At 38.3% G+C, this 12,932-nt stretch overlaps 1 protein-coding gene across 2 annotated transcripts in view; it reads right to left on the reverse strand.

The window, feature by feature from the left end:
* Positions 1-375: 375 nt before the first annotated feature.
* The window catches only part of LOC145770820 (uncharacterized), a 43,548-nt gene continuing 30,991 nt past the window's right edge, over positions 376-12,932 (reverse strand). For both annotated transcript variants that reach the window (XM_082582550.1, XM_082582551.1), the window contains 8 exons: positions 12,596-12,738; positions 11,865-11,958; positions 10,641-10,700; positions 8,980-9,140; positions 6,794-6,890; positions 4,400-4,496; positions 2,401-2,471; positions 376-791 (listed from right to left, as the gene is read on the reverse strand). In XM_082582550.1, coding sequence (XP_082438676.1) covers positions 532-791; positions 2,401-2,471; positions 4,400-4,496; positions 6,794-6,890; positions 8,980-9,140; positions 10,641-10,700; positions 11,865-11,958; positions 12,596-12,738 — 983 coding nt within the window. In that variant the 3' untranslated portion in view covers positions 376-531. The remainder of the gene's footprint in view (positions 792-2,400; positions 2,472-4,399; positions 4,497-6,793; positions 6,891-8,979; positions 9,141-10,640; positions 10,701-11,864; positions 11,959-12,595; positions 12,739-12,932) is intronic.

A 12,932-nucleotide genomic window follows, 5' to 3' on the forward strand; every position in this document is an offset into this window, starting at 1 on the left:
ATTCAAAGATAAAAATTCAATCATATTTAGAAAATATAATAGGTCTATCCTTTAATGATTGATTTAATTTTTATCCTCGGACTGGGAAAGCTTCTTTTGAGGCCCTGTCACCGAGATTAACAAAGTTGAGTTTCCCATAGTTGTTAATTGTTGAAGTGTTGTTGTTAGAGAATTATTCCATCCACAAAGTGCGCTGAATAAAGAGCAGTTCTTGCAAGCGTTGCTCAAGTGTACACCCTGAGAATCAGAGCAACGCCTCTTTGTTTGATTAAAACCAATCAAACAACTGTAATCAAACAAATTCACTTTCTCTTTTCGTTCATAGTTTTAATAGCTTAGCCTAAATGAAGCACAAAGCCAATAAACAAGTTTGAAATTTCATGTTCAATTTTTATTCAAAGTAAACAGATTATTTCTATCATAATATAGTTTCGGGAGAGAGTTTGCTTTTTTATACCACTGGCAAGCAAGACACAACAATAACACAGGGTTGAGCATTACAACAGTATATTACATATTTAATTATTTCTATCAACGTTGTTCACGAATTTTCATTTCTGTACGTATTATCCTCGTATCTTCAAATTGATACCAGCGAAGTTCGTCACGATTTATTGGCGTGAGTGCATACGGACGAAATAGTGAATTGAGACATGTGTAGGATGTCGTGCGGCAGTTATCCACCCACCATGGGCTATCGTAAACGTCTGCACAATTGATTCCAACGTGACTGTCCAGATCCCGGTCACGTGTTGAAAAAGATTGACCGACGTATCTTCTCATGCCATCGACTGCAAAAGTAAATTTCTCCATTCATTTCAAATACTTTAATAATAGCCTATATTGTCGCATCCAGGCTTACGCCCGGTGGTTGAAGATTTGGATCAAGAAGACGAGAAGGCGAGTGTAAAATATTATAAAGTACAGTAATTAATTAAGTTTAAATTACTTTTAAAGGAATGTACAAGTTATCGAAGCCTAAAAATGCTTAAGCATTCGATAAAAGCTTTTGAAAGAGCTGTTGACGAGCGAATCCGACAGAGCATTGACATAAATAAAATTCAAACGGGTATTATGCTAAGGAAAGGGACAGTAGCCTGGATGCTATATTTGCTATGCGGCAGATGTAAGAAAAATATGAAAGAATCTGAAAAGAACTGTATTTTGTCTTCCTTGATTTAGAGAAGGGTTTCGATCGTGTTCCGATAGAAGTGATGACTAGGTTTACCACTGGTCGTGGTGCTGCACACACCGGAAAAAAACGCTGACACAGAGTTCTTTCGCTTCCTCACGCTGCTCCAGTGGTTACGTAACTTCTCTGTCAAGGGCTCCTCAAATCGATAGGAAAAAACAAACACCTCATCTAGTTTAACAAGTCAGTCGAGACCAGTACCGGGGGTAGACCAAGTTGGCGCACGCTACCAGCATTGACGTTGAGAAGATAAGTTGACCCGGTAGGATGAGATCCTCGGCCGATAGCGATGAGATCCTCGGCCCAAAATTAAGACACTTCTAAGAAAAGAACATTACATTAAAAATGTATGCGGTGGTTTGTTCAAGTTCCTGAGCCCCTTTGAAAGATTACGGATCCCTAATTTCGTCTCGTGTAGGGTCCAAAAGTATCCTCTGGACACTCTGTCAACGGTACTGGCTACCAGCTGGGTTGAGTTGCAGCAGCGCCGAATACTATAGACCGACTCATCCACCAACTGACTAAAACATAAGTCATACGCAGCATAGAGTGCACTCGCAGTGCAGAGATGATAAATAATGATAAGCTATGTTCGAAACTTGTATAATTGATTGATAAAGCTTTCTCCACCGTTAAGGTGGATTCTTCAGTACCGGTATCTTATGCAAATTCAAACTTTTCACCCTTTATACCATCGAGGAACCAGAACAGAGATTGAGAGACATCAGCATTATTTTAAGTATGATAAACATGAGAGATTGAGAGCGAAAAGTGTGACTGATGACAGAACATGGTAAAAGCTTGGCAACTACAACCCAATAAACAACAGTTTGAGTTTAGAAGTTCAATTTCGTGCTAAAACTTAAACAGTAGAAATTTATGCCCAAAAACGTGTTTGCTAAAAATCGTTTTTTTTTTTTTTTTAAAAATGTATTGTAATGTTTCCTCATCAGTTAATTTCTTTTTCCAGGGTTTTTGAGGGTTTCCGGATGTAGTCGACAAATTAGGCTAATATAGATTTTTCTTCAAAAATTATTTTAGAAAAAGAGGCCTTTTAGTTACTTTGAAGGACAATTCCAGGATTAAAAATCTATGTTGAAGTATTTACCTATTGATTTTGTAAAGCATACCTGCCTCATGTAAGTTTGATCTCTTTTCTTCGATAGAATACTTAAAGGTGATTAATTTTGGTTTATTGCAAAACTTACAGATATTTTTTTCAGTGTAATTTCCCAGTTCCAAGCTATACAAGCGATTTGTGGTATTAAGACTGAAGTCCCTGAAAACCACAAAGACTACTATTTAGAATACAGTAGTTATATATTTGAAGCCATGCAGGAAAACCTTAGGGTGTGATTTGGTTTTCTGTGGAGTTTACTTTCATACTTCATTATGTAGATGTAATTTTTACTTTGTGAAGTAAGCAACGATCATACTGCTAAAAGCGAAACTCAATTTATTGCTTACTTTCATATAGTGGTTACTGGTTAGGCTACTCCAGGTTGTGTTGGCTGATGTATCAAAAGATGACCATTTCAACAATATTTGTGGCATTATTTAAGCCTCAAGCTATGAAAGATTACAAGTCCTGTTTTACTTTACCAAGCTTTTGGAAGTAAACAACATGTTAGCCTACTTAAGTTTAAAATAGGCTACCTGTAGGCCTACTATCATGCTTTTTTCAAAACACAATTTTTTAAAAGTTTTATCGTCAGTTTTATATAGAAGTTATTGAGTTGTATAATGGCTACACGTATAATAAAGGCCAAAGAGCCGGTTGACAAAAAAAATATCAAAAGCAACAGTCATTATAGAACAGGGTTATTTACAGTATATCTGAACTTTATGTATTAAAAGTGGACCAATTTACTACGTCAGGAAAACAGACGTGATTGCTTTCTTGACATAATTTTATCAGGCACTAGTTGTGAAAGGATGCTCCAAAAAAATGTAGGCTTACATTCGACATATGCCGACTAACTACTGTAGTTTTGCCAAATTAAAGCGTAGGTGGGTGCATTGCATAATAATCCAAACAAAACTTCCTTAAACATAGCAATGCATTTTTGTTAATGATATTCAAGATCACATTTTTGTGGTGATCTGATCTTGATCTTCAAGATCACCAAAACTGGTTATCTTGCCCATCTCTGCCTATTGGTGGATGGTTAAACGGAAAAGCCCCATGGCCGTACGGAGACGTTTGAGGCGCACTCACGCCTGTCTTTGTAGGGTCAGGCCGGTGGGACAGGTGTCGGCATCGGGGATGAACGAATGGAGTCTAATGGTGCTTGACTTCCATTGAGAGTTATATTTATGGTTCTCCCAATTAGCCGCAGAAATGTTTGATCCTGTTTGATGTTTGATGAGGGGCTGGCACAAATGGGTGTTTTAATTTCAGTCACGGGGGTGCTCTCTTGGGGGAGCAGAGATCTTGGAATGGAGAAGATGGTTGGGCTTCAATGCCCGTCGACCAAAAGACGGAGTGGTTTCTTTGCGACGAAGCTCAGTGGGTTAAATGCCAGCAAGGATAGGAAACTTGTCCAATGGTGTTGGATGCAGGCACCCGGTCACTGTTGGTGGCTGTGTCGATGTTGTGGTAATGAGCACTGTAGCACCAAACAGGTGCACAGTACTAATCTGAGGAGTAGACAATGGCGAGGGCTGCTATACGCAAAGTGCCAGCCATCGCTCCACAGCTGGAGCCTGCCAAGCGCTTGAGAAGCGCGGAGCACAATGAGAGTTTCTTGCGCTGTGACACCAAATGGTGGAGGTACGTGAACGATCTGTCTAATGCGATTAAGCTGATTTTATCGGATAGGTGATTTGGTTGATACGAGCCAATTAAATACATCAAGCAGACGTTTGCTTGTATCAGAATTTTTGTGAGCCTCAAAAAACTTGTAGTCTATTAACCTTGAACTAATTTCTTTAAAATAAAAATAGAATGCGAGTTGTCGCGGCTACTGCTTTTCTACTAAACGCTTACAGATGTAGCTAGGTCCCTGCTACAGCAAGTGTTTTAGCCTATCGCATCACGAAAGCTATGTCGTAAATTTTTCTTCAGCGCTCATGCACCAAAAGAGGTGTTTACAAAAAAATTTTTTTCAGCAACTTTGCACTATACGCTTACGCCTGAATCTTTTGTACACTTTATAAAAATAATCATATTATGATAAGTAGGCTAGTCACGTTCATTTACACCACCTGTATGTTACATGTCCATGGGCACCACCTCTTTGAAACAGGTCGATTCGAAGCATGTAATTTTTCTTCTTCATCATCAATGCTACAGGCCTTAAACCTGGACATTGATAAACTTGATAATGAAATGTTTTGCTGCATCACTAATCACAGTCAATTAAAGATGCATTTAATCGTCCCAGACGTAGTAACTACTGTTTTTTTGTTTTACTTTCAAATCTTCAGCTAGTTCTAGCCCCTTTTAGAGTTACAAGCAGGATGCAACTCTTTGCACCTTTATTTGGCTAGGGCTAACACGTGACACAGAATGATTTATATTTTAAACCAGCGCTTCCCAACCAACGATCGGTAACCTATTGTATCTCATAATATGCCGCAAATCAAATTTTCAGCAAAATACAGCTGTGAGCTGAAAATAGTTGGGAAGCACTGTTACAAATCAATGTAAAAAGGGACTTTTTTGGCTAATATAGTAGGTATTTTAAATCAACCGTATAGGCTTTAGCCATAACAGTGCAGAAATGTTGTAAGTCAGGGGTCAGCAACCTTTTTCGCAGTATGGACCGGTTTAAGGCTTTATTTTGTGGACCGGCTATCAATAAAACACATACCGTAGCCCAGGGGCGGCGCCAGCCAAAAATGAGTGGGGTGGACAAAAGTATTTCGAGGTAATATAGCCTACTAGCGTAAAGTATGTTCACTAATATTACCGATTGCAACGTGATTCACTGCAGCTCGGTTGTGAAATTTATTGAAAAATAAACAAAAGAAATTGCAAGGGGGAAAAAGCTCGTTTTCCATTGAGAGCACTCTGAATTATGAACAATAGAACAGATAAAACGGAAATGATCCGTTTTATAAAGTACGAAGGTATCAAAAATTACCAAAATCTTGGTGACATATCAAAATTCAGTTTTCGCTGGTTATAACCAGTGTTTTAAGGCGTTTTATGGGGCCAAACGCTCCCATACATTTCCTCTGCGGTCCATAGAATTGCCGACTATACGATCTTGATGTTAGCAAGCATGTCGTTATTTCATGTGATAAAGCTGCTGCAATGATAGGCGGCCTCATAAAAATTTATTGGGTGGCCCCTTAAACATCCTGTAATGGATTCAGATTCACTCCATGGAAGACTGTTGCAACCTGTCAATAATGTTTGAACATCTCGGAATTGGCTGGGTAGGTAGCGGCATCGCTCAGCCGACGTGGTGGTTTCACTGGTAATTTGATTTCGATGCGCAAACATAAAACAAAATGCAGCATCTTTCGAAGTCGAGTGCTCCACCCACCCAAACTCTGAATACCATTTCTTTTGAAATCGGTAATTCTTTTTGCACTGCTCCGACTGCGGAAAAACTATCAGGGGCTGAATCGGGTCAGATTTAACAACAAATTTGCGATTATCGCTGTGGATCACTTCAGACGCCGGATTCCTTTCAGACATTTCGATAAATAGCAAGACAGCAATATTCCAATTACCTCTTCGAGCCAAATAAAATCGACCTTCACTTAAACTTAACTCATGAATGATTACTGATTTAAGATTTTGGCTTCTGAGGGTGGCCATCGACTCTTTCCATTAATTCTATATCTTGATTGTTACGTCACAATTACAGAACAAAAAAAACGTGGTGAACTAGCAAACACCACAAAAGCTTGTGTCTCAGCTGTGACGTGACAAAAGCCATCACCTCAAAATGGTAAAATTAAACTACAATCATCAATCAATACAACAGAGCGATAACAATGAAGATTCTTCATTTCTTCGTGTAAGTCAATGCTGCAAAAGTAATAGTAAGTTATACGTAAGAAGTTGAAATTAATTTATGACGCTGTCACTAGGCTCCCCTAACCCCCCGCATACACCCCCCAAGTTTTCTCATCGGAACTCGACGAATTACAAAATCGACTCTAAATAGGAGTGGGGTGGACATGTCCACCCCAGTCCACCCCGTGGAGCCGCTACTGCCGTAGCCCATGTTTGGTGCATAGGCTACATATTGCACATAGGCCTACTGTATATCACCACGCATTCAGTCACCGGAACGCTGAAAGCTCTGGGCTTGTTTTGCAGCAACAAGCCGCTCCCATTTAGGAATTATGGTAACCAATGACACCCACAGTGTATTTGTTACGCCCGAACCATTTTGTAATTTTATATTTATTGTTGTTGTGTTGAGCTGTTTTTTTTTTAAAAAACTTGTAAATTTTTTCTTTATTTGTTGGAGTCTTTTTCGCAGCAAACTGCAAACGTTTCTTTATTATTAAAAATGAGGTTTATATTCTAGCACTACCCCGGTTTAAAAAAAATTGCAAATTATGCTGGCATGGTCTTGGTCGACCGGTAAAACGGTCCACGGCCCGGTGGTTGCCAACCCTTGCAGTGTAAATTACCAAGCCAGTAGTCAAACTTTGCCGATCCAAATCCTTTTTCATATTCATCAAAATTTCGATTAAAGGTGATAATTCCATTATATCTTCTTTGGAAAGCCTAAAGGAGCAAAAAAATGTGTAAGAATAAATGTAGCCTACACATTGAGACACATCAGCCTCAATATGCTGACAACAAAACGAATGACAGAATGACGTTGTCAAACATTTAAGAAAAATATTTGATTCAACAAAAGGGAAGTTTTAAGCAAAGGCGGGACAGGTCAGACTTGGGACAAAGCGGGAAATTTTTTAAAATAATATTACATTCCTGCGGCGATATAATGTGCATGAGGGTCAGTTTTAGCAACTGATGACAAAAATCAGCAGCAAAGTAGATCGCGTTTGTGAGGTAGGAGTAGGCTATCTTGATATTTGGAGCCAATTGCTAATAAAAAGCAATAAAGCAATTTTTGTTTTCGTATTGTAACCTCAAGATCTTTTTTATTGTACTTGATGCTGTACAAAATTTCAAAAGAACTTTTACGGTTGCCTTCTAAAGTATATAAAAAATAAAAATTTCTAGCAACATTCCGTGCTGCAACGCGGGCAGCGTGCTTGAAGCAAAGTGAGACAGTCTTTTCTCGTCTTCTTGTTTGAGCCTGTTTCCAAAATAGTGTCTGTTTTACATATTTCGTTACTGGTTCGATACAAATTTATCTCAAAGGAATTGTTAAGGGTTCATCTTTCCACATTGCTCATAAACGTGCCCCTGGACTGAAAATGGGCCTCTCGATGCCAATGAGAGCGTTCACATATGACGTCAGTGCTTTTTACCTTTTTTGATCTGTTTTCCCATCTGTAAACATTTGATCCCTTTTCCCATCTTGTGCTTCATATATGTACAATTGTACACCTCCTTGCGCTTAACCTCTAGAACCCTTCAGAACTATGTACACCCCTTCAGAACTACCGTTTTAGGAATCAGTCTGCTGCCGGTTTCAGATCAAGTGCCGCTTTCATTTGTATTGCCTTGTCTGGTAAAATCGAGCCTTTTACATTGTTGTAAAGTCTGCTGACGATAAATCAATGTAAAGTGACCGATTTGCTGAGTGGAGTATTTTGACAAAGTAGTTTCAAATGAAATGACTGACACAGCACATAGCAAAGTGTTGCGGTTTGTAAGGCAGGCTGAAAAAAATATTTTCGAAAATAAAAAATGAACTCGGTTTTAGAGAAGAAAGAAGTTTAAAAGTTTCTTGGGCATTTTGATCCCTAAATTGTCCGATCAACGGGCCTAAAGGTCATGCCTAGTCAAATTTATAAAAGTAGGCTACCATATATTTCTAAAAAGCTGAAACTGACATGCAATCAGTGTTCAAATCATTTTTAAACCTGAAGTTGGTTTAAAGTCAGTTTGTAAGAAAAACAGTTTTTTAAATTTAAAAACACTTTTTTTCAGCCTATTGCACAATGTACATTGTTCGTGTTCCTTGTTCTAACTTAGATGTTTTATTATTGTGACACTTAATGTTGTGCTGCTGTTCGATAATAATACATTCGCTGGTGTTGCTGCGTATCGCAGGATCTTAATACAGCAGTTACAACATGGTAAAACCATGTGAAAGCTCTAAAAAAACACAAAAAGAAAATCTTTGCAAGATGTAAGAATAATGCGTGCTCACTGCTCATGTTCGCTCATGCGTTGTCTTGTAACCTTCTAGACAAAAAAAACTGTTAAAAATACATTTAGAGCAAAGCGGATACTTTTCCCACTTTGCCCCAGTGACAAGACAAAGTGGAACATTTTTTTGCAATTAGTAACTTTAGATTTATAATTATCTAACATTAAAATTTTAACAATATCTTTTTCAAGCAATATGAAATCGACAAAGAAACCTTTTATTTGACGTGAAAATTATTAACTGGCTAAACTTGGCTATTAGAAAGCTAAATTTGGTGGCATAATCACGTTTTGTTAGCATCCCGCTATGCTTCGGCTTTGCCTAATTCTTGAATTATAAGTAGCACACACTTTATCACAACGCGGAATGCGGATTGACCCGTTGTAGCAAGTTTTTTTTTTTTTTCAGTTAGACATAGCCTAACTGACTTTCGAGAGTATAAGAATATATCATGTTTTAATTCATTTCGTAATTATCAAATTCATTTTCACGTTTATCTTACCAAACTTTCCCTGATTTACTCACCGTCCAGCCGCCCCCATCGGAGGTCATATCACAATAAACCGACACAGTGTGGATATCATCTATCGTTATGTAGTAAATGCCGCTTTTATCTTCAGGGAAAAGGCCAAATATTTCTTCGCAGTCTGATGCGAGAAATGCAGCCAGTTTACGGTTTTCCTCAACTGTTTATATGCAAAACAAACATACAAATTGGTCCTCCTTAGATGGCGACAATGACACGTGTTTGACTTTTTTTCACCCAGCAGAACCTGCCAGTATTCTCTATTGATGCAACGTTTAAAACTTGTCAGTTTTCTACATTGATACAACGTTTGGAAAATGTGTAAAAAATGTAGGTTTTGCTTGCTCGGCTCTCAGCTAACAATGACACGTCATCATGTATCATTAATTTTATAATAATAAAAGTAATTTATTTTACACCAGTTCGGTGCAAAATAGCAAGAATAAAAATCCCCATAATTGACATTTTTCAGCCAAATGTCGCAGTTCTTCCGGGCTGTACTCTTTCAGGGAACGAACTCTTCTCATGAAAGTTTGTGCTGGTTTTCCTTGGTTTCGTTTGCTTTTGATCAGTTTTGACACGAGAGTATCATTAAAAACTGAGCTTATTGGGTACCGTATTTTATGTTCCAACAAGAGAAATTGACGTTTGCTGATTTGCTGAAGCAGAAGAGTTTCTCCTACAGCACCATATAACCATTTATTGTGAATATGCTTAGTCAAAAGAATTTTGAAAATTCTGAATGATGGTGTGTGGCATGTGTCAGTGTGGCATGTGGCATGTGTCAGTGTGGCATGTGGCATGTGTCAGTGGTATTTTGAAATTTTTTGATGTTGGTTTCCATTTTTCACAAGCATATGTAAAAAGGGAAGAACAAGTGTTTAATAGTTTATGATTTGAGTTTTAAAGATGATAACAAAAGTAGGCTACTGTTCCATATATTGTACAAGCTTGCTTTATATGCACTTGCTTATTATTAATTCACTTGCTTATTATTGCACGAATATCAGTCTGTTAAAACTTTGTCAGCAAGTTGAAGCGACTCTGATCAAAAACGTCAGAGTCGTTTTTTATGCGTTTTTATGCATTTTCATGCGAAAAAAGTGAAGGATTTGTGTTTTAAAGAGCATGATGTTTGTGATGCTCGCTTTACCAACAATGAAAAATAGGATCAAAAATAAAGAGCCTAAAATATAATAAACTCATGCTCAGCAAACGTTTCGTAAACCATACAGTCTATGAGTATGTGCCGGTTGCAGTCATGTGTTTCTCGGCAGTCGAGTGTAGCAAGAATTGACAGCGATAGACCCATGAGGCTGGGCTCATTGATGAGCCCATTGATGAGCCCATTGATGAGCCTCATTGATGAGCCCAGCCTCATGGGCGAAACACGTGTCTATCGCTGTCAATTTTTGCTACACTCGACTGCCGGAAACACATGTTTTTGGAAAAGTCTTGATGGTTAGTGTGGAAAATACACCGGTGGTCCGGTATGGTTAGCGAAACACAATGCTCGCGGTTCTATCGTGAGTAGTCAGGTAGCCTAGTGCTGACGTCAAGAAGATCGGTCCTTCTCAACAGTTGTTGTCATGTTAATCGGCTATAGTGAGTTGTCAGAGTGTCTGAGATAATTCATTGTCTTTTGTTAGAAACCACATACCCGCAGCTGCAATTCTTGCGTCGTTGTCTTTTATGGATATTTCCAAGAGTGGAAAGCTTTCTGTAAAAAACGATTTCTGTAACTTTTATATAACTCGGCAGTAGTTTTAAATTCATGTTTTTTGACAGTGTAAAACAGTGTAAAACAAACGTTAACCTCACATTACAGTTTCAAATTCCTTTAAAGTTTCGATCAGGCTCGTACGACGGGTAGGCTACAAATCGACCAGAATAACATAGTTCAGTAGGCAACTATATTTATTCCATTCTGAGTCAGAATAACGTAGGAACTGGTTTTCATGGTTGACTATTTTTACAGGCCAGCAAGAAATAAAACATCAAATATCAATCGTATGTGAATTTAATACAATTTGGACATTTGTTTTTAAAAGGTCGCAAACATACCTTAAATTTCCATTGAAGATTAGCCTATATTTTTCTCTCTGTGCAGACTGTTTAATAGACCATTGACAGTTGCCCTTGCAATTTTATTTACTCCGCATTCAAATTTACTGCTGGGAGCTTAGCATTCTTGTTAAGGTTTTAAATCAGGACAGAAGGTTTGGCCACCGAGGCTGATAGTGTAAAGTTTTCTTTTGTTTGTTGTATCCAGGCTTACACCCATTAGTTGAAGATTTAGATTAAGTAGATGGGAAGACAAGAAAGCCAATCTTCTTGTCCACCTTCAGGCATGCCTTTAAGTGTCCTGGCAAAGACACAGCCGCATGCTCTTGAGCAGTGTCGAACCGGCGCCCTTTCGATTGCCGTTCCAGGCCTCTCACCACTCGGATATGCAGCAGGGCTATAAATGAAGTTTTCTTGTCCGAAGGGATCATGGAACGTTGCGTTGACATCGTTGCGTTAACAACGCTGCGTTAACAACGTTGCGTTGATGCGTTAACAACGTTGTGTTGACAATGTTGCGTTGACAACTGTGCATTGACAATGTTGCGTTGACAATGTTGCGTTGACAACGTTGCGTTGACAACTGTGCAATGTGCATTGACAACGTTGCGTTGACAATGTTGCGTTGACAACGTTGCGTTGACAACTGTGCAATGTGCATTGACAACGTTGCGTTGACAACGTTGCGTTACCAACGTTGCGTTGACAACTGGGCATTAACAACGTTGCGTTGACAAGCGTAGATGTAACCGCTCGGTACTCAAACAAATTTTTGGCTGTTAACATGAATTTTCAATATTCAAAATCACTTGTTCTTTACCTGTTCTTAATTTTGCAATAATTCTATCGTGTTCCACAAGCTTGTTTTCTAATGTTGCTGTAAGGTTGTCCAGCCATGCCAAGGTGTTTTCGAACTATCAAGTAAAACAAGTTACGGTGTAAAAGTTAGATAAATATTATCAGAGTAACCTTGGAAGAACACTTCACCGTATGTGAGATCGGTAGAAAGTTCTTGTATTTTATAACGCAAATCCCAATAACTGTTAATCACTCTTTTAAGAATTAGTAGGCCTATAATAGCCTATTTATCATATTGTTTTTCGTTGTGATGGTCAGAAATGAATACAAACTGAACTGAATTTCCATTTCATTTTGACTTATTGGGATTTACTTTTCTAACAAGGAGCACTCTTTTGTGGTGGGCTATTGATAACGTTTATTTTAAGTTATAAAGTAAGTTCTGTTTACTGGATTTAAGGATGCGAAAAAATTCTTCACCAAATCATGTAGCTTGCTCATTAGTCAACTTATGCACCTTAGACTGGTCAGCCACATGTTTTTCGGTGCCTCCAACATGTACCTTTACCATGAACAAAAGTAATGTGATGTACAGTATTTTTGTGCTGTTATACATTGTACCAAAGGTAGGGCTATACTCACATAAACAAGATTGATTGGTCTGTTTATTTACAGAAAAATAAACGAAATAGCAGTAACAGTTTTAGTGCAAAATTATTTGGTAAGTTAGTGGTAGCCTACATAGTACAGTACCTTGGTGTTAAAGACACTTTGAGCTGCTTTGTTTCTGATAAGCTGTTGCAACGAGTATACTGCACCGGCCAAGCCGGCAGCAGCCATAACAACTCCAAGCATTGCGAATCGCACACGGCAGTGAACTTCCTCTCGTTTCCTGGCTAAAATGCATCAAATTTGTGACAGGAACGTAGCCACGGTAGGGAGGTAGGGACGTAACAATCACACCCTTCAAAATTTGATTTTCCCCTCCCAGAAAAATTGGTTTTTAATGTTATTACGTACAACGTTTTAACGACATTGCATTAAAGGTTGAATGACGTTTTATAAATTTTTACTGCATTCAGTAGCTCTA

The sequence above is a fragment of the Aplidium turbinatum genome, chromosome 5 (genome assembly GCF_918807975.1).
Source record: "Aplidium turbinatum chromosome 5, kaAplTurb1.1, whole genome shotgun sequence".
NCBI classification, from domain to species: Eukaryota; Metazoa; Chordata; class Ascidiacea; order Aplousobranchia; family Polyclinidae; genus Aplidium; species Aplidium turbinatum.